The sequence below is a fragment of the Atractosteus spatula genome, chromosome 14 (assembly GCF_055471065.1).
Source record: "Atractosteus spatula isolate fAtrSpa1 chromosome 14, fAtrSpa1.hap1, whole genome shotgun sequence".
Taxonomy (NCBI): domain Eukaryota; kingdom Metazoa; phylum Chordata; class Actinopteri; order Semionotiformes; family Lepisosteidae; genus Atractosteus; species Atractosteus spatula.
Window position 1 is genome coordinate 39,536,702 of NC_142719.1, and position 20,257 is coordinate 39,556,958.

The 20,257-nt window shown below is 41.2% G+C and overlaps 3 protein-coding genes across 6 annotated transcripts; 2 read left to right on the forward strand and 1 right to left on the reverse strand.

Moving 5' to 3' along the window:
- The first annotated feature begins 241 nt into the window (after nucleotides 1-241).
- On the forward strand, nucleotides 242-12,712 carry cltb (clathrin, light chain B). Of its 4 annotated transcripts, none has more exons than XM_088931491.1 (6): nucleotides 242-566; nucleotides 3,548-3,597; nucleotides 5,498-5,615; nucleotides 5,939-6,050; nucleotides 6,798-6,821; nucleotides 9,853-12,712. In XM_088931491.1, the coding sequence occupies exons 1-6, from the start codon at nucleotides 398-400 to the stop codon at nucleotides 10,022-10,024; spliced, it is 645 nt and encodes a 214-aa protein (XP_088787617.1). In that variant the 5' UTR covers nucleotides 242-397; the 3' UTR covers nucleotides 10,025-12,712. The 4 variants fall into 4 exon arrangements, with proteins under 4 accessions (XP_088787617.1, XP_088787618.1, XP_088787615.1 ...); XM_088931492.1 differs by having other exon boundaries at nucleotides 6,801-6,821; XM_088931489.1 differs by lacking the exon at nucleotides 6,798-6,821 and adding an exon at nucleotides 7,008-7,061.
- A 704-nt stretch (nucleotides 12,713-13,416) lies between these two features.
- On the reverse strand, nucleotides 13,417-16,489 carry higd2a (HIG1 hypoxia inducible domain family, member 2A). Its single transcript, XM_088931494.1, has 2 exons — nucleotides 16,283-16,489; nucleotides 13,417-14,679 (listed from the first exon to the last, which is right to left on the reverse strand). Exons 1-2 carry the CDS (start codon nucleotides 16,467-16,469, stop codon nucleotides 14,513-14,515), a joined length of 354 nt encoding a protein of 117 aa, XP_088787620.1. The 5' UTR covers nucleotides 16,470-16,489; the 3' UTR covers nucleotides 13,417-14,512.
- A 1,503-nt stretch (nucleotides 16,490-17,992) lies between these two features.
- On the forward strand, nucleotides 17,993-20,257 carry LOC148821322 (lysophosphatidic acid receptor 6-like). Its single transcript, XM_088933195.1, has 2 exons — nucleotides 17,993-18,058; nucleotides 18,855-20,257. Exon 2 carries the CDS (start codon nucleotides 18,862-18,864, stop codon nucleotides 19,936-19,938), a length of 1,077 nt encoding a protein of 358 aa, XP_088789321.1. The 5' UTR covers nucleotides 17,993-18,058; nucleotides 18,855-18,861; the 3' UTR covers nucleotides 19,939-20,257.

A 20,257-nucleotide genomic window follows, 5' to 3' on the forward strand; every position in this document is an offset into this window, starting at 1 on the left:
ACTCTTTCTCCTTCTCTACCCCTCACCATAATGGAAATGTGCTCTGCTGCTTTAAATTTTAAAGTACACATAAAAGTGTTTTGTGTGCGGCCGTGTGACTGCATTCACATAAGTGTCTTTTGTTTCCACACATGAACTGGTTTAGCGCACATCAGCCAAAATTATGATAATGACCCCAATGATGTCATTTCCCATTCGCCTGCTTTGACATTTCGTATCTTGTTCCTGTGTGAGCTGGGGAGGAAAGGGAAGTGCTTGCCTAGGGTTTAGGAAGTGTTCAGTTCCTGGAGTCCGAGTGCTTGGGTGTTCCTGTGCGAATACAGCCCAGACAGTGCATTTTATTGTTTGCTCGGTTCATCTCTCCTCTCGGAAAAAGGAAAAAACACCCCGCAGAAAGATGGCTGACGATTTCGGTTTCTTCTCTTCCTCCGACAACGGAACAGCCCCGGCCGAGGAGGACCCGGCGGCGGCGTTCTTAGCCCAGCAAGAGAGCGAGATCGCCGGGATTGAAAACGACGAAGGCTTCGGGGCTCTGGAGGGGGCTGGCCAGCCGCTGCCGAGTTATGGTGGGCACAGGGTTCGCGGCAGCGGTCATCAGCGCAGCTGGTTTAAGCGCGATCGGCTGTTCAAGCAGAAAGAGCTGGAATTTAGGAGATATTGATATTTAAAAAAAAAAATAGGCGCTGGAAAATGGTAAATGCGGTGGTTATTTGGTTCTGGGTATCCCATTACTTGCCAAGCGTAGCCTAACTTGCTGTATTTTTGAAAGGGGAGCATTTGAGTGCATAGCCAGAAGTCATTGGGCTTGCTGTGGCAATACTATGCCCATTTTAAAAGTTGCGCCTATAGTACTGTCTTGTTTTTTGTTTTGTTTTGTTGTACCTCGAAATAGTGACAGAAATCGATGTTTTATCTGTCCCGTTTGCCAGAACGCTTAATTTTATTGTTGGGTTCCAGTAAGGACCGATTGAATGTCCAGCAAAAAGGTGATTGTTTCTCTTCAGCTAAAGAAATGGGAGAAACGAAGTGATTTCTGTAGAGTAGTGACAGGTCTCGTTTCTCCCAAAACCAAAAGCTTCCCCACCACGGTGTTACAATACAGTATAGAAATACAGAAAAAAAGTAGCTCATTCAAAACAAGCTCAGGTGGGTAGCTGCGTCAGCATGCGTAGGCAGCAAAGGAATAAGTAAAAGGTTTATTCCATGCTGAAAAGAGAAGAAAGGAAACAGTATTTCGGCTGTGGAGCCTTCTTCAGGTGTCACGCCCGAAGAAGGCTCCACAGCCGAAACGTTATGTTTCCTTTCTTCTCTTTTCAGCATGGAATAAACCTTTTACTTGCTCCTGATCTGTGGCAATGTCAGCTATAAGAAAAAAAAGACTGTGATTTGTTAGTGTTATGGTAAGGGATAGAAGGTAAAATAGTATATCATTCTCTTTTCCCACTTGGAGATTTAGGATCTAAGAATGAGTAAATAACCTTTATCCAATATCTTAATCCAGGTATTATTCCAGCCACCTGCTGATTTTCTGTCCGCTTTGCTTAGCGTGAGTTGTGTCCAATGTCCCATTAATGTAGGCCTAGTGGTTGATAAAATGTTATTTAGGAAACCGTATGTCTACCGACTTTCCTCTTTTAGGTTTTAAGCAAATTTAGCTTGTGTTCTAATAATGCTGAGCTATTTCATGTGGGCTGAGCTTTTAAAGGCCGACATCTGAAAGTGCTGTCCATGTGATGCCGATTTCCTGAACCCTGGCAGGCATGAGGTCAATAAATCTTTCAGCAGAAATAGCAGAAACCTTGCCATCATCTGTTTTTCCGCGGTACTGACACTGATTAGACAAAAGGGAGGAGATAAGCAGCACACAGTTCTGTAAATCAAAGAGGCTGGCAGAGAAAGGAGAGGCCGGGGGCAGATTTCCCACCCTGGATGGAGTTTTCCTTTGAGAGCCTGTTTTCTGCGGGCATTGGACGACGATCCCGATTGCACTGATAAGGAAGGAAGCGTTGGAGGGGAGCGCAGGCTATGACAGACGGCCTCAGTCTTTGCCTTGAAGGTTTCAGGCCTCTAAAGCAATGCTTTTTTCAGCAGGTCCCCGTAGGGATAAACCCGGTTGTGGCTTAGTGCTTCACAGAAGCCATTTTCTCCGAGTATAGGGCGCTGCTTCTATTAATAAATTAGAGTAAAGCACTTCTGAGATGGTTCCAGCATTATACTATAAATGAAACCCTGTTAAATCTGCCACTCGTCTTCATTGTGTAATCGCGCAACAGCAGTCGCGTCTTGGAAGCTCAGGAGAGAATAGCGTCCCTGTGTTCTGTGTGAAGGTTTTTTTTTCTCATAGGTATTCCACATGTCGCAGTCTGCACACAAGCCTTTCCTCAGACGTGTCTGAGTGTTTTGTGTGGCTTCGTCATGGCCGTGGTACTAGCCTCTTCAAGGCAGTGATCCTGTTCACATCCTATAACCCCGAAGGGCTTTGGTGGCTCGAGTTTGTGGATGGAGCTCTGGGGATAACCAGGAGCATCCACAATGCAAGCTGTTGTGCCGTAAAGCCAAACTTCTGGAACTTGAGTTATTTGATGTGAATGGGGACATATTCACTGAGACACAGTCATATAATTTTAGAAAATATGTCAGGCTATTAATGAGCAAGTTGTCAAGTCAGCAGTTAGTACTCTCTTCATGTACCGGTGCCTAATTCAGATGTGTATAGATTTTTTTTTTAATTACAAAGTTCTACATATGATTCTGTACTTAGTCATTTAAAAGTATGTTGTTGCAAAAAGGCTTAAGATGTTGCTGTCTGTGATCTTGATCTTTATCTTTCATAAATTGAAAAATATAGAGGTTGCTGTAGTTGAAGTAATGGCCCATTGAAGGGTTTTTGCTGTTGAACTGGCTTGACAACAGTTGGGTAGACCTGCTAAACTACATTTCATTCAGAGGAGGTGTCCAGTGAGGCTGTGAAAGACCTTAGAATAAGATATACAGTAGGTTAACTTTTTAAAATATTTTTTTTTATTTTTCCATCTAAAATTTCCCCCATAGCCCTAAGAATCCTCGGTTCTTAGAGTGGATATGTTTAAAACAACATACAGTACTAAATGTTCAGGATGTGATCTGAACCCTAGGAGACCTCTGACAACCTAGAAGCAAAAGGAGTTATTTGATAGGGTCATTTTAGCAAGCATGCAGAAAAAGTGTGTTCAGATATAGATTATTCCCCAAGAATTGCTGTAAGTGACCTTATTTGTGTTCATGGCTGTTTGGCTTCATTTTTGTTTTTGCCTTTTATTGATTCTGTTCTTTTGCCAGACCCATTATCGAAACGCTATTCCATTCACCTGATACCAGATCCTGCTTCATTAGCACAGCTGATAGTGTCTTATCTGTCCCTGTTGTAACTTACTGTATGTGTATTTCTCCGAGACAACAGAAAGTTGTCAGCTTCTAGGATAATAACACTCAAGGTCCCTGCTACAGACTGTATCAACATGAATTTATTTATTAAAAACTGTACCACATGATCATTTTTGTTTTGCAGATAGCTTTGGAGGAGAATCTGCTGCTACAGTAAATGGTGATTTGTTTCAGGTTGGTATTTACTGATTTTTAGACTGCATAGTATGATTTAGTTCAGCCTTTTAATTTACAAATGTATTTTGTAAGTGAAATTGCAGCAGATTTGTGAGACTTACACGATTTTGTTTGCGACTGATGGTCTCAGTATTTCATTTATATGCAATTTATTCATTTAGATAGGGTCAGTAATGATATAACTTAAGTCAGTTGTAAGTAAATTTGGTACCTTTTTGTTGTACATGAGGTTTAAAAACCTACCCGGATAGGATATTGTTAGGTTGTAACCCTTAGCATTAGAGTACAGGCTCTTCTGTAAGTTCCGGCACGTGCTTGAGAAAAAGAGCACTTAAAGATGAGAGGAAAGTGAATGCAGAGAGAGAGAGAGCGAGCCATCTTTGTTTTAATAGGGTCACTTGCATCAAGATCCGAGATATAAAGTATGCAGTGCAGTTATGTTGGATATATTCTGCGTATTCATTGCTTACTTAGACTTGCCCAGATGTCCACCTCTTTAGCCCCTCTTTTAGTCCCCATACCCATTCTCCTGTCATCTTTCGTTCTTTATTTTGTATCCCTGCTCTCTTATTCCCCCCACACACGTTAAGATGGCTTCTCAGCCAAAATGTTAAGAACTCAAGAAGGTATACAAATGAGAGGAGGCATCTTGTCCAGCCGTTTCCTGAGTGAAGCAAGGGTTTTGGCTTCAACCCCGTGGCCAGGTAGCTTGTTACCTATTCCCACATCTCTCTGGGATAAAGAAGTAAATGCTGTTTTTTCTTCTTCTATCCCATGTGGAATTAACCCTGCTTATTCAATTTCGTTCTTATTACTAGCTTTAGATTTTCCTGTTGCAAAAGATAACTCTGTAGCCTGAGAATGCAAAGTTTCTTTCTCCTTGTGGAGAGAGACCATATGTTCCAGCTGAAAAACCTGAATAGTGCCCACCTGCTGGGAACATCCTACAGCTCTCCGTTTAACCGTCCAGGGAGAACAACTGTGCAGTGAAAGGTTGACTTAACATGCTTTCCTCCCTAAAGTCACAATCAAGAGCCATACACTCCAAATAGCCAGTTTGGAACACACATCACTGATTTCAAGAAGTAAACACTTCTCGGATTGTAATAAGGGACTTCACATAACAGCAGGCTCCGAGTGCTTTGTTGCTTTGTTGGTTTGCTTTGCTCTGAGCCGAGGATGAAACCAGTGAGATGTACTTAGCTCCTTTCTTTACCACATGGTTCTTTTATCATTGTATTTATTAGTCGGTCGAAACGGCTATATAGAAAATTTTTATAGAAAAATAAAATTCAAAATAATGCCCTATGGCAATCAGTGAGGAAAATGGAAAAATAGACTCAAAATAGACTAAGTGGAGTGTTAAAAGTACTGGTATTTTAAGATTGTTGAAGTTTTTTTAATGTTAAATTGAGATTATCTTGAAATCAAACAATTAAGGATATTTTTTTTAATTTAGCAGCTAATGAAATCTGCAGGTGTCTCTGTTGGTGACATCGGTGGATTTGAAACTACTCTTGCACCTGAAGAAGAAGGATGTTAGAATATTTTCTGTTCTTCCCAGGCTGATTTCACACGTTCCCTTTGAGAAAGTATTCCAACAGCTACCAGTGAGATTAAGAATATGACTGAGAAGGAAACCGTTTTGGGGTTATTTTTCAGTTTAAAATATTAAGACGAAAATGGTGCATTTCAGCACACCTGAATCAGACTTGAAGCTCTTTTTGTGGCCAGATGTTAAGACTGAAGTAATGTGTGTCTTGTTCTAAAGTATTTGTAAATCAAATGACCTTCTTAAACTGCAAAAGATGCGGTGTGGGCTGAGAGCAGGTAAAATGTAAAACGACAACTGTCATCATTTTAGCGGATTTTGAGACTGGCTGTCCTCTGTTTTAAGGAGACCAATGGCCCCACTGACAGCTATGCCGCCATAGCACGAGTGGACCAGCAGAGGCAGGAGCCCGAGAGCCTACGCAAATGGAGAGAAGAGCAGAAAGCCAGGCTGGAGGAGCTAGGTAACAAGAGGGACACGGGATCATACCATGATGCCCCCAAGACTAAATGGGCATCCTAGTTTGTAAGCCTGATTGCAGTGGATTATGAAAGCCTTCGTGCTGCAGTAGTATGTTTTTTCCATTCAAGTAAATCGGTATGTCTTTAGCCCCCCCCCGTTTGCTGATGAAGCTAATCCATTGTCTCTTGCGGATGTGCAAGATCAGATGTTAACCTCTTGCGGCCGTGACCACAGGACGGGGCTCTGGGGGGGGCCAAGCGCGCTTCCTCAGGGCTGTCGGTGCCCGACTGGTGCGCAGCCTCTCATGTTGAACTCCTGCCGCAGACTCGGCGTCCCGGGCCGCGGAAACGGAGTGGAAGGAGAAGGCGAAGAAGGAGCTGGAAGACTGGCACGTGCGGCAGAACGAGCAGATGGAGAAGAACAAGGCCAACAACAGGTAGGGCCGCCACGCCTCTTTCACGGTCCGGCGCTGTGAGGGACGCCGGCGGCTGTCGTCCCACTTCTTGGGTCCAGTGCCTTCGGTAACGTTGGCATCCGTGGTTTGATGTTCTGCCCATGTGTCGCGGGTGGGAAAAGCACTTTTCCATTCTGCCGTGCTGGAAAATATTACACTAACCTCGGGAACGAAACTAAAAGCAAGATCATTTCTTTACTGACCTACTGTTTACTGTTTGGAAAATCCTGTCCTTAAGAACTGTTAAATCTGATATCTTAATAGTTACAACTTCAGGTTCCCAGATCCTGCAGCTCTTGACAATATAGCTAACCCTAGCTGTGTAGCTAATAGCCGGTCTAGCTAATTGAGGTAACAGCAGTACAAATCCCGACGGTACTCTTAAACTACTTGTAGAATGGTTACCTTTTTTTCCCCTGAATTTTAAGAAATGTGTTTTCCATGGTTAGGATCCATCAGACTGCAAGGAGGCAGAAAAATGAAGTATGCAGTGTGTATGAAAAAAAACATTCAGCTATTTTGTAAAAACGGAAACAAAAGTGTAAACAGTGAAAAGGTCCAACTTTGTCTTGTGTACATCCTCACATTCGAATGCATTCCTGTGTAAAATTATTTCACCATGATGCTAAAAATGAATTTTTTTGGCCAATTATATATCAGATTTATTACATACATCTACTTGCATATGGTTTCTCTTTACTAACTACAACCTTCTTTTATATTTTTCAGCAGACTTTCTCCATCTGTTGCACGGTATCTGTTTGTAACTTTAAATCTATATTTCTGTGTTTTCCCCGCAATAACAGCGAGAGCACCTCTCCCTTCTATGTCTCTCTAACCGTGGCAGGTGCTGCCCACGTGTTGTGTGAAACTGACGCTTTTTTTCTCTGTCTTTCGCCTCCTTTCGTCTCTCTCTGGACTAACCCGCATGTGCGCTAGGATTGCTGATAAGGCTTTCTACGAGCAGCCCAACGCTGACGCGATAGGCTACGTGTACGTGTCCAACCTTTCATCTCTTCTGGGTTTCCAATTGCTGAATCCCCCTTTTTACAGAAAATGCATGCTAGATCTTACTGGTAATGAGAACCAAAAGACCAGTGCAGTCACTGAATATGTTAAAGACCGTTTGGTAGATCGTCTAAAATTCTTTAGAGAGCTCCTTATCCTTATTCTCTTCTTTAGTCAGGACTATTTTAATCTTGATGTTTTTGGAACGTGTGATGTGAATTCTAGGTAAAGAATCTAGGCATGTTTTGTATTTGGAGATACACTTGGAGTAGTGTCTAGATTGCACTCCAGATTCACACAGCGTTGTAAATACTTTCCCCGTTAAACTGAGTGGGTTGGCGAGAAATTGAGTTTTTTTCTACCTGATCTGGTGGACTTGTCTATAAGTAAAGTGCTTATATAAAGACAAACAATAATAGAGATGATAGGCAGGCCTTGCATCATCAGCGTTTTTCTCTGACTTATTGCTTTTTTTATGTTCCGTTGAATGTGTTCTGATTGTTGATGCACATTAGAGTCTTAGCAGTGGCAACTAAGCCAGAACAGTTTAGTTTCTAAAAGTAGTACCTCCTTTTGTTACCGCTAGAGGCCGCCACTACTTTAACCATATTTTACCTTCCTATATAGACTCATCCAGTGCAGCGTTACAAAAAAAACTGCGTTTTGATTCTCAAACCGAAATGAGTCAGTAGGATACATTTGCCATTTGAAGAATTTACTCATGCAGTGCTAGTCTGAGTCCCAATCATTTCTGGCAAGAATATTCAGAATCTGGCATACTGAAATTGTTCATTTTTAGATTGTGTCCTATCTTCATTTTGTGCTTAAGTTTTGCATTGTCTTTTCATTAGATTTACTTTTTACTTTATTTTGATAAACTCATAAAATTATCGTTTAAAAATAACAAAATATGTTGCGTACATGTTTGGGTATTAGGATAAGCAACAGAGATCAAGGTTAGTCCTTGATTTGTTTGTTGCAGACCTGAGTTTGCAGTTATCATCCACCTCTCTTGTGATCTCATGCACACACAGTAGCATTTCAGTTTGCATGAAGCACTATTCCAGATTGGATTGGATTTCTTCTTTTGATTTTTTAACATGCAGTTCCTTTCATCTGCTATGCACCTCATCACTTGTAATGGACTGGTGAACATAGAAAACAAGCCATAAGCCAGTGAATCCCAGCGATGGTCATGTGTAATATTGTTTTCTGAAGTGTAGATACAGCATGTGTGATTATGCATCTTGCTTTTTCCTCAGAGAAGTAGCTCATGCATTCACACATTCTTAATTAGATCATCTAGATGGGCTCTGCGTGCGTGTGGCTGGTCTGGATTGGGGTTGGACTTTCACGCATCTTTATCAGTCTTTCCTCGTCTTCACTGCCTCCTTCTATATGGAAAGGGACTGTCAGTTTGATTTGGGAACAGTGTGCCGAGCTGATGAAATAAAGATGCGCAATACCTAATCTCAGTTTAGGAAATAAGTGAATTTAATAAATATAGGTGTCATAAGAAATTTTGTGTTTTAAAAGGGCTATTTTTCTATCCACTGAGTTAATTGTAATAATATTTTTTAAAATTCTAGTATTGTTTTTTAGGTTTATATTTAATAATTGCAAGTCCCTTTCAGTATAGTTGGTCAAATGCATCTTTTTGTTTGTGGATGGTGCCTTTTTGAAATCTGGAGCACAAGATATCAGAAACTGTATACACCCAGACTAGGGACAGGCACGTTAACCTTGCATGGGAGGATAAGCAAAAACTGTGGATATGATTATATTCCTATGTTTTGTTTTACTCTTATTACCTCGAAATCTTTGTTTGAGGCTAGTATTATTTAATTAACAGTATGTAGCTTTTGATAAAAAATCTAATAACTTGAGCCCTTGATTGGGTTTGAAAGTGAGGAAGAGGAAACAAAAACAAACTGCCAACATACGTCTGTTTCATTTTTTAAATTTCCATTTGCCTTATGTACGTATTTACATTTACATCTTCAGAAAATGTGAAATGTAGTTACAGTGTGTATTACTGAGCATTTGTTTCAATAGTGCTTTTAAATACACAATTACAGCATGCTTGTGTACATGTACAGTGTATACATATATACTATATATAGAAAATTCTGCCTTATCAGGCTTATAAATCAGTTGCTTTCTGGTCAAGCAAGAATGGCTTTGTATTTCAATAAGTGTTTTATTCGAAGGGTGATACAGAACTAAGGTAGGCCTCTATTTTAATCAGATGATTTCTTGCAACTCCTCGTCTTTACGGAGGTGTGGCACTCCCTAATATGGTAACTCTAGGATTAATAGCAACTCCTACTCATGAATTTACAGATGAAGTTTTTTTTTTGTTTTTTTTTTTGCAGAACATAGTTGTGAAGTTGTTTATCTGGCACTTCATTTTAATTATTTGTACAACTTTTAATTCCCTGTGAAGTACAATAGTTAGAAGTTTGTCCTCGGATTTATGCAGACTTTTGTCAGTTCAGATGGCAATGTGTTCTCATCAGTGCTGTTACAGTGTGGGCTAGAACTGTGGGAGTTCCTGACTGGATAGATAAAACAGGGATTCCTAACCATCAGAAAACCGTAGAGCAGGGTGTGGCCATCGGGCAAGTGGTAGGCCTCTAGGTTGTCCCCTTGTGACCAGATTTCTCTACCTTCCCGTGTGTCTGCACATGCATGAGAGAGAGAGTGTGCCTGCAGCACAGCTGTGGGGTCCTGAAAGTAAAGAAGCTCTTCCCTGTCTCCCCTGTGCTTCCCTTAGGGCATCGGAAGAGGCCTTCCTGAAGGAATGTGATGAAGACTCCCCGGGATCAGAGTGGGAGAGAGTTGCACGGCTCTGCGACTTCAACCCCAAGACCAACAAGCAGTCCAAGGACGTGTCCCGCATGCGCTCTGTGCTCATATCCCTCAAACAGACGCCCTTGGTCCGCTAGGCCTGGGCTGCAGTGTCTCACATACCCCCAGTCACACCCCTTTCCTCCTCCTGTAGTATGAGCTTTGCCACCCATCATCTGGATCAAGGAAAGCCAATCTGTTACAAGTTTTTTTTTCTTTCAAGCACCTTAACCTTTTGTTTCCTTCACTTATGGATGCAGTATTCCCTTTTCTTGTTTCCCCCCCCACCCCAATTTCCACGACTCGCTCCATCTCTCCTTCCTGATCTCGTCTCCTTCAGCGTGATTCTGTCGTGCTGTTTTGACCATTGTAGAGAAAAAGCAGAGCGGTTACACTCCCATCTGGCAATCCCTGTGCTCACAGAACAGCCATCCGATTTCGGGCGTCTTCTAGGACAGTAACATTTTCATCCAGGAGATGGAGGTGTTGGGCAATAAATTGAGGCAGATTATTTTTCTTTATTTAAATACATCCTATTCCACAGCATTTTTGTTTTACTGTTCCTTGACCAGGTGCCTGTCCTTCACTTTTAAGTTACTTGTGGTTAAAAAGTCATTTCCACAGGTTCCTGATTATTTGACTGATGTACTGCATCTATAAGTGTTCTTTTTGCTACCATTTTCCTCTCGTGTACTGGTTTCTCGTCTGTCAGATTCACCAGTGCCATACGCTGCTATAGATTCTCCCTTCTTTTGCCTTCCACAGTATCACTGGGATTTGTGCTTTGCAACAGTAGGTTAAGTGGTGTATTACTGTCTTCTGTTTAGTAGCGCAAGATAACATAAGAAAAAGAAACTGTTTTTACAGATTTATCTGTGCCACAACCCCCCCGTTCTGCTGTTTGCCATTCTTTCACAAAGCTGACACTTCACACAAGTCCTTGCATCATGTGGTGCTTTGCTTTTAACCGGGTTTGCTGCTTAAATATATAAGAAAACCATCCATTTAATACTGTTTTCCAGGTGATAATGTTCAGAACAGGAGTGAATTGTAAAGATATACCTCAGCTCTGCAAACAATACTAGACATTTGTTGGGTTTTTTTGAGTCCTAACTTGAAGACGTCCTGAAATGTGTACCTTGTCTGGGTTTCAGGGAGGGTAGCTCCTGGTGATGATTTAAAAAACTGTTAAGCTACTTCTCTGTGTACCTTTTTAAAAAGGAAAATGATCTTACAGTTGGATGAAGCACTAAATTGAGATGTACTGCTTACTGCAGATGCACTGTCATAGCAAAGACATCCTAAAGATGTAAATCTTAAATCGCTGTAGTGTCACTCTGAAAACTTCAATCCCCTTACCACCATGATGAGACTGCCCTTTCCATGATGATTGTGCAGGCAGTTCATAATGTTGCATGCAGAGAGGCCAGCAACTGAGCTACAGGATTTAATGAGCAAGGCCTACTTTTATTAACAGCAAAAGGTCATTGTCCACCATAGGGGGTCAGAATCCATGAAAATTATTGTCTGTTGCTGGTTTCCCTGTTCCTGGTGCATGCATCGCCACTGTCTCTTTCACCAAAGCCTAAGAGAACTTACAGCTGATTTTAACTTCTGGAACCTCTTTGATTTCTTTGCATCTGTTCTCTTGAAAGAGCTCAGCATCTTAACACCTTAGCATTTTGGTCGAAGGGCTTTAAAACTCACCTCATCATTAGTAAGTTGTGAATTTCAGAGAAAACCTGGACCTTAAGAACAACCTCAGTGCCACCCTGTGCGTGCCATAGTCACTGAAGCAGATTCAGTTCTAGAGTGGCGTCGGTCTCGTTATGACCTGGTGTCAGTCAATAAGGTTACAAATGAAAAGGTCTGGGCTGATCGGAAACTGTCAAGTACGGTTTAACTGTTTTTTTTAATGTTCTGTTACAGAGTATTATGTGGCCTTTCCAGTAACCTCGCTCCTGTACTGCCAAAATGTTAGTGCCTCTTAAAACCCCAAGACCCTGGTTTCCTTTTTTTCAGCAGATATGTCCTCTTCTCTCCTTTGTGTTAAGAAACATCAGTTTCCATTCACCTAAACATTCAGAGAAATTACCTTCCACCTTGAGCTCTCGGCGGACTTTTTTGCTTGGGAGCGTACTATAATGCTGAGAATTGTTTGCCAGGGTCAGATTTGCTTTAGGGCATGCCCTTCCTCACACTCTCCGTTTTTAATTCCAGTCCTTTTCCGGTTGCCAAACGAATGGAGATTCTTAATCGTTTTAGAGAAAATTTTTAGAGAATTTTATGAAAGGTTACATACCGCTAAGGAAAACAAAGATGAGGGGTTGATGAATATCAGATGAATACATGTGGGGGTATTTTTTGTTTCCAACATGCATACAATACCTAAAACACCCTCATCTAGCTATGGCACATCTGCTAAAGCCAACACATAACAAGCATCCTTCCCTTTACACCAGTCTTACTTATGACAAGCTGTGCACTACCCCATTCAGGCCTGCCACCAAGAATTACACAATTCCCCAGTCAGAATGTTTCAATTTGCACTACTCTTGTCATCTCCTGAGTACGAACAAAGGAGAAATTGTCGTCTGGAATTCACAGTGGATTCTCTGTAGGTTACTGTCTCACACTTTTGTTGCATACATGTATATTTGTGCATGAATATATATGATGTAGTTCGAAACAGTGCATCTGTTTTAGAGGACAAGAAAAATGTTACACTTGGAATTGTTACTCCACTTCTGAATAAAAAAAATAAATAAAGCTGAATTGTATATTAAGGAGGTTTTTTTTGTATTAGAATCTTGTGGAAACCTGCGTTTTATTCGAAAATTACTACAAGTGACAGTCCGTTATAATCAGCAATTAAACAGGTGTTATATCATCTAGGTTATAACGGTCAGAATGAAGAAGTGTTTGTCATTACATTATAGAAATGTTTGAAAACGTGTGAATGCACAATTGACATCTTAAACATTCAGCTCACCACTAAATTGTGTAAGATTTCTGACAGCAGGCACAAGCATAAACAATTGTAAACTGTAGTTTAAAGATTACCTTCTTTCATCAGAGTTTCCTGCCTTTTTTTCTCCTATTCCCCTTTTGGGGTTTTATTGTCTAACTGCAGCTTTCTGTGTCCACCAGCAAAAGGTAGAAGCAGAAACTATCCATGGTAGTACTAATAGTGATGTGTAAGAATTTTATCACTAAAATCACACACAGAGCGCAGTGCGCTAACCATAATTGTTTAAGGAGGACTAGGTTGAAGCCACAAATCTTTTAACCTACTTTGGGTTGTTGGAGTATGGTACAAGTTACCCAGCAATGCTCTTGGAAGTCGATACCTTTGCTTCTTTCAGGAAAAGACTGGATGAGATCCACGAATCAAGTCAACAGATAGACTTTGGGTCAAATGACCACTTCTTATAACCTTTTTTATGTTCTAAAAAGAGGGATTGAAGGTCATAAAGAAAACATAGAAATATATATTCCACCAAAATTTTATTATTGTTGTAGAAATCTGAGTTTACAACATTATCATCCGTGTATTCACAAATTCCTGCCTACAGCACTATTTACAGCTGTCTATGAACTGTAAATATAGAACAGACTGAGCATTACAAGCAGTACATACACCATGTCTTATACACTGAGGCATGTGTAATACAAAAGTTCCTAGAAGTTCCCTTCAGTGCTTTGTCAGATTAATATTTGTTGCCGTTCACACATGTGATTTAAGTTTATAGTTGCTGGGAAATAACCTACGGTAAATTTTAAGGCAAGGGTACACAGAAGAAAAAATAAATATTGTGAATAAAGTGTCTGGTAGAAAAATGGCAGCCAGAATGGTATGGAGAACATTCAGTGAAATAACCCCAAAATGCATCTTTATGGGTGTAGAAATATTTTACAAGCAATCTTAAAATTTGTGACTTAGATGTAACTTTCAAAACTAACTTCCCAGGCACAATACAAAAACATATAGAAAATTGACTTGGGTAGTTACAAACCAGACTGCATGCTTTTCAGGAGGGCTTAAGTTACTTGTATAATCTACCTGCTGCAGCAGGAGTTTATATTAAACCTTAACTCACACAGTAATAGCATGTTCAATTACATGCACATGATCACTAAATTAATTCCACTCCCACATTTTCCCCACAAACTTCTTCAATCTCAAGTATTTTTATAGATAAATGACTTGAAACTTACTATGTTTAAATAATGCTAATTTTCCCTTTCATTTTCAAAATACTCTACATTTTGTTGGACTGAAATCTTATCGTATGTAGATATTGCAGGAGCAACGCAGAAACCGGAGCCCTAATCATTATGGCAAAATATGGCGATAAAATGTTGCTCCAGTTTCCAGACTCTTTTCAGATAGTGATACGAATATTGGGCTTTTGTGAAATGAAGATGTTCACAGCACTCACTTGAGATCCTAAATTCAACCAAGCAAAACCAAAATATCGTGTTAGATTGTTCCCCGTCAGGAGTTGTTCTCTTAAGTGGGAAATGCCAGCCAGGAAACTGTAACCACACTCTCCTCTTCCTCTGCTCTGTCAGGACCCCTCTGCTCACTTCCTGGACTTCAGCGCGGTGGCCGCCACGCCCACCAGGATCGCGACCACGGTGAATCCCTGGGCGAATATTCGCGCCCGCATCAGCAGCTGGGACTGGCGGGTCTTGCCACGCTTGAAGGCAATGAGTCCATAAGTGAGGGCTCCTGCCGTGCCCAGACAGCCTGACCAGAAAGAAAACAAGGGGGGTTTTAACGGCACATCGTTCAAAAACCAGGAACAGGAAGCATCTTTTTACCCAAAGGGTCGTGAGAACGTGGCACAAGCTAGCTGACAATGACACTCTGGCTTCTTTCAAGAAATTACTGGATCCTTGGATCAATTAGCTGCTAGCTACCAGACAGGCTGGATGGGCCTAATGTCCTCTCAGTTGTAACTGCTCATGTTCATATCAGACACTAGGATAAAATGCCCTCGTGGAGCAGGCAGCAGGTCACCTCCTGGGAGAGCCCCGAGGGAGCAAAGGGCAACAGTCACCAGGAAGATGCCAGTGGGTTGATGTGAACAGAGGCCTGCTCACCTTCCTCTGCCAGTGGCCAGAGACTTGCAGGAGCCTTCATGCTCTCCTGCTCGATGTCGGCACACTGAAAACCTCCATTTATAATTACAATTCATTCATAACTCTGCAAAATCAAAACTCACCCTTGATCTTTCTCTTCCATTATATTACTTGAAAGTGCCAACTTCCTGTATACATAAGGTGCTTATTAGTTATCTGGATACATTGAAAATGATGTATAGTACTTATTGCCAGGTACTTATTCTCCACTGATAGAAGGCTAATAAGCACGGCTTTGGATATTTGACTGCCTTCTTTATTTCATTTTATAATAAATTTCATTTATCAATTTCATTTCAGTCTTGCTATCTTCAGGAAATAACCCTTGACGAAGCTGTTTACTACCTCAAATCCTCAAGGTGACGAGAACAGCTCGGTCACACACACACACCTCAGTCAATGACAAGCCAGGAAATTTACACAGGTCTGCACCCAGAATGACTTAGCAGTTTTACCTCAGTGAGATGTAGCCTGCAGCTCTCAACTGGCAGCCCACTGAAGCTAAGCAGGGTTGAGCCTGGTCAGTACCTGGGACGCTATGGTTTCTGCTGGAAGTGGTGTTAGTGGGACCAGCGGGGGGCGCCCACCCTGCCGTCTGTGTGGGTCCTAATGCCCCTGGTATAGAGGCGGGGACACTATACTGTAGTCGGCGCCGTCTTTCGGATGAGACGTTAAACCGAGGTCCTGACTCTCAGTAGTCATTAAAGATCCCCGGGCATTTCTCGATAAGAGTAGGGAGTTATCCCGGTGTCAGGGCCAAATTCCCCCCCCCCCTCCGCCTTTACCGTGGGCTCCAAATTGTCCCCATGTATGATTGGCTTGCACTTGCCCTGCGATAGACTGGCACCCCATTCAGGGTGTACCCTGCCTTGCGCTCGTAGGCCCCGGCTTCCCGCGACACCGTATGGTATAAAGCGGTTTTGTAACAGACATGACCTCAGTGAGATATTCAATGTCTTTGAGATATACAACGAAATCTGGGTTGTTTTTTTTCATTGAACAAAGCATAAGTAGTGAATGAGAAGTCTTTACCTACATAAAAAGCAACAATAGCAACACAATGCCCGCATGCTTCCTTTCTATAAAAGGAATAGGAACAACCCACATCAACCACGGTGAAAATAATAGGTAATACTGTCAACTCTCTGCTAAAACCCTGCTTTTACATGGTTGCAGTTGTATAACCGTAAGACATTTATGTAACTCACCTATGGGCACAAAAGGGTTCTCCTTCGTTTTTCTGATAAACTTAGCTTTGAACCCTTCCTCTCTGGGCCTAGGAGCAGGAGCAAATCCTTCGATTACAGGGGGTTTAGTCAAGTCGAACCCCACAGATCCAGAATGAACTGTCTCAGAAACCTGAGTTTGCCCTACAGGCGTTGTTGCAGCAGCCATGTTTACTTTCCGGAAGAAGCTCGTTCGCGTCACGGCGTGAGCGCACGCAAAGCGAATTTCGCGATTGGTCAGCCTGCGACAGTGGGCGTGGTTTACACGAAGAGGAGTGTTTGTTTAATTCTCGTAAATTATTGGTCACGCTAAAGAAATGGGCGGGGTAGGTGCGACCGCTAGGCTGTTCTTTTTTTTGTTCCCTGTGGTTGAAAGAGTTTCGGTCTCCTATAATTTAAAGATATTGTAGCTCGGGACAACTGAGCTTTGAACTGCTCAGATGCCTGACAGAAGACACATGCTTCTGTAGGTCAATTTCGCAATCAGTATTTTTATTGATGAAACTTCATTGGATCATCCAAATGTTGATCGGTGACACTTAAAAGTTGTAAATTGCTTTCCTTTTTCAAAGTGTGCGGCAAATTATTTAAATTGTATGCAGTTACACTCATCATAGTGTATGGATAGTTAATATGCATAATAATATTTAAATACTAAATAAATACAGCTTTTTAATTTAAAAATCATCAGTTATTTGTCATTTATTTTGATGGATTTTCCGTACACTACCTTTGTATATTTCTGGAAGTAGAAAGCGTGCACTTTTTTTTATTTTTTTAGTTTTATTTTAACAATGAATTTTAAATTTGCCCGTCTACAGTAAAATCAAACGGGCTCCCTCTGCTTTAACAGACTTGTAAACCACCCAAATCAATCAGTCAGACACTGCACGGGACATCCACACTCTGGAGTGGTGTGGGAGGTCGGGGTCTTTAGACACCAGGCTTAAAACCGAAGCAATTTGTCAGAAGATAAGTGAAAAAGAAAATGCATTTCACACTTTCCAGCTTTCTCAACAGAAAATCAATTTCGCTTGGGGAAGTATTAGAGTTCTCGATCCAGATGCCAAAAGAGATTTCACTGGTGACCAGAATGCAGCTCATAATTTTTTTTTAATATAAGACTACTCTTGATTTGTATATAATTGAATGTATAAATACATGGGATCCAACCAGCACACACGGAAAACAGTAAAGCATTTCACACTCACATGTTGGAGAGACTGGAGGTCTAATGAAGGTGTTAGGTGCAAACGGTAGAAACACAGTATTGTCGACCAGAACATCTGCCACATCCTACTGCCCAAGGACTGGAGTGAGTGACTACTCCTCTCTCTGGCTGTTTGCAAAATGCTCTCAGCACGGTCATTCTCATAAACAGCCTTTTTTGAATTCTTAGCAAAATAATATTATCCAATGCTTTTATTATATTAAATACTTATTGTGTTTTCTCTGTGACGAACATAATTAGACTGTAAATACCTTTATATGTCCATTAATGGCTATCTTGAAAACTCAATGTATTGCAGACTCAATAAGCGTCAAGAAGGAGTTAACTTCCTCAGATGAATCATAACAGTGCTTGGTTTAAGATTTTGAGGATGGGATTTTCCGCAACTCATGTGACATTTTTTTTACAATATTACATATATCTGGTCTGTACTTCTGCAAAGATTCACTGACTCTGGTGCGCTTTCATATAAACGAACATTTTCCAAGCTTACTGATAAGTAGAAATACTTCTGACAGAAAATAAATGTAAGTATTTTATTTATTAAATAACTTTTTTTCACCTGATGTACTTCACAATCCCGCAAGTACATATTTGCTACTTGAGTTGACAAAGAAGGCATAACTAGTGATTTTCCAAAAGCAGGTGGCAGATTGTAACTGATAATTGAATGCACAGTGAGATACTATAACTCACAGAGCTCAGAAAAATATCTGTCTGCTGAACAAGGCTAATCTATTAATTTAAGAGTTGTCGAAATTAATTGAAGACGTGCTGTGGGAATTCTTAAAGATACAACATTTATTTAATAGGTTTTAAGATCCTAATGAAATGTAAGGGTTATAGCACTGATAGCTGTTCAATTTTATGAAAGAATATTTAGGTTAGGAAAATTAAGGAGATTTTTACATGTTATAAAGGTTTTAAGTACACTGACATCATTCCAAATAAATAAATAACATTCATAATTGTTCATAGGCAGACACATAGCTAAAGGTTTTTAAAAATGGGCACATTACAGTGTACCAATAAATATAACACTTAAAAATTACATTTTTTATATGCGGAATAAAGATTTTTTGCCCCAAAAATTATTATTAAATCATTAAATCTTGTGTACACAACATAGATCTTTTTTTTTTGTTTTTTCACACACAGCTTCTTACATTCTACATATTTATGCGCATCTATACATATAATATAAACACAGGATTTCTGCATTATTCTGTAAACACCCACACATCTTTTTGTAGCATGATTCATTTTATAGCTCTAAAATTGCCAAATAAAATGACATTTTCAACACAACCTCTCTTTTCGCAGTTTCAGGATGACTACCCTCACACCGGATGCTTTGCAGGGAACATTTTATGAGATGTCAGCACTAGTGAGCGCAACTGAGAATGCTAAAGACAATGTATCCTCAAATTCTTCTGCTGGGGAGGAAGCAAGCTATCGATGTATTGACTCCACCAGCTTCCAGTTTGTCCTCCTCCCTCTTGTGTACACGCCAGTCTTTGTCTTGAGCTGCCTTGGAAATGGAACGGCCCTGTGGCATCTGTGCAGAACCTGGCGGAGGTCTTCTCAAGCCAAGGTTTTCATCATCAACCTGATCATCCTCGACGTTTTGTTCACCTTGTGCCTGCCGCTCCAGATTTCTTACCACGCCCTTGGCAATATGTGGGTTTTTGGAGAGGTGATGTGTAAAATAACGAGTTGCCTCTTTTTCAGCAACATTTACGGCTGCACCCTGTTCCTCACCTGTGTTTGTGTGGACCGCTACGTAGCAGTGGTGCATCCCATCAAGTATCTCAGACTGCAGAGACCGTTGTACCGTGTTGTGGTGTCTTGCGTCATCTGGCTGATGTTTCTCTTTGTTGTCATGTTCATCTTCTCCAAACGCACCACCAATGTGCTTCCAGATGGCCGGATTGCGTGCATGGAAAACTTTTCCTCCAAGTCCTGGAGCAGCAGATTGGCCGCCATAAACATCATGTCATCCATTGCGGGGTTCTTCCTTCCTTTCAGCGCCACATTGACCTGCTACGTCCTGATCGGGAAACGGATCATGGCCCTGACTCGGGGGAAGCAGAGCACGCTGCACTTAAAGAAAAAATCCCTCAGGACCATAATGGTGGTGATTGGGGTGCTCACCGTCAGCTTCCTCCCTTATCACATCATTCAGACTCTGCACACGTTGGCTCGGGTTCGAGTTCTGCCCAGCTCTTCCTTGCTTCGCTTCACCTGTGGCGCCCGTAAAGTGGTGATGGGTGTAGCCAGCCTCAACAGCTGCTTGGACCCTATAGTGTACTACTTAAGTGGAGAGGACATAAAGTTTGAATTGCCCTGCTTCTGTAAAGAGAACATTACAAACTCTACAGAAACTACATCCAATACCCAAAGATAATAAAGAGCTTCAAAGTTTAAACTATCCCAAACTAAGCAAATAATTAACTAATTGAGACATTCCACACACTTTTACAAAAGCTGTGTACTGGTTGCTGTTCTCTGCTTTGTCCTCACTATTCAGTGAGTAGTAAGCTCTTAACAATCAGCCTTATCCTGAAGGTGAAATCTTGCTTGGAAACAGTTATTAAAAAAGCTTGAGTGTCACAATCGAAATCCCTCCTCTTAAGGGCGCTCCGGCCCTTTCGTAATTTAGTTGATTTCATGCATCTGCCCCCTGTTTGTCCGTCTTTATTTAAGCCTGGCGCTCCCGCTATTCC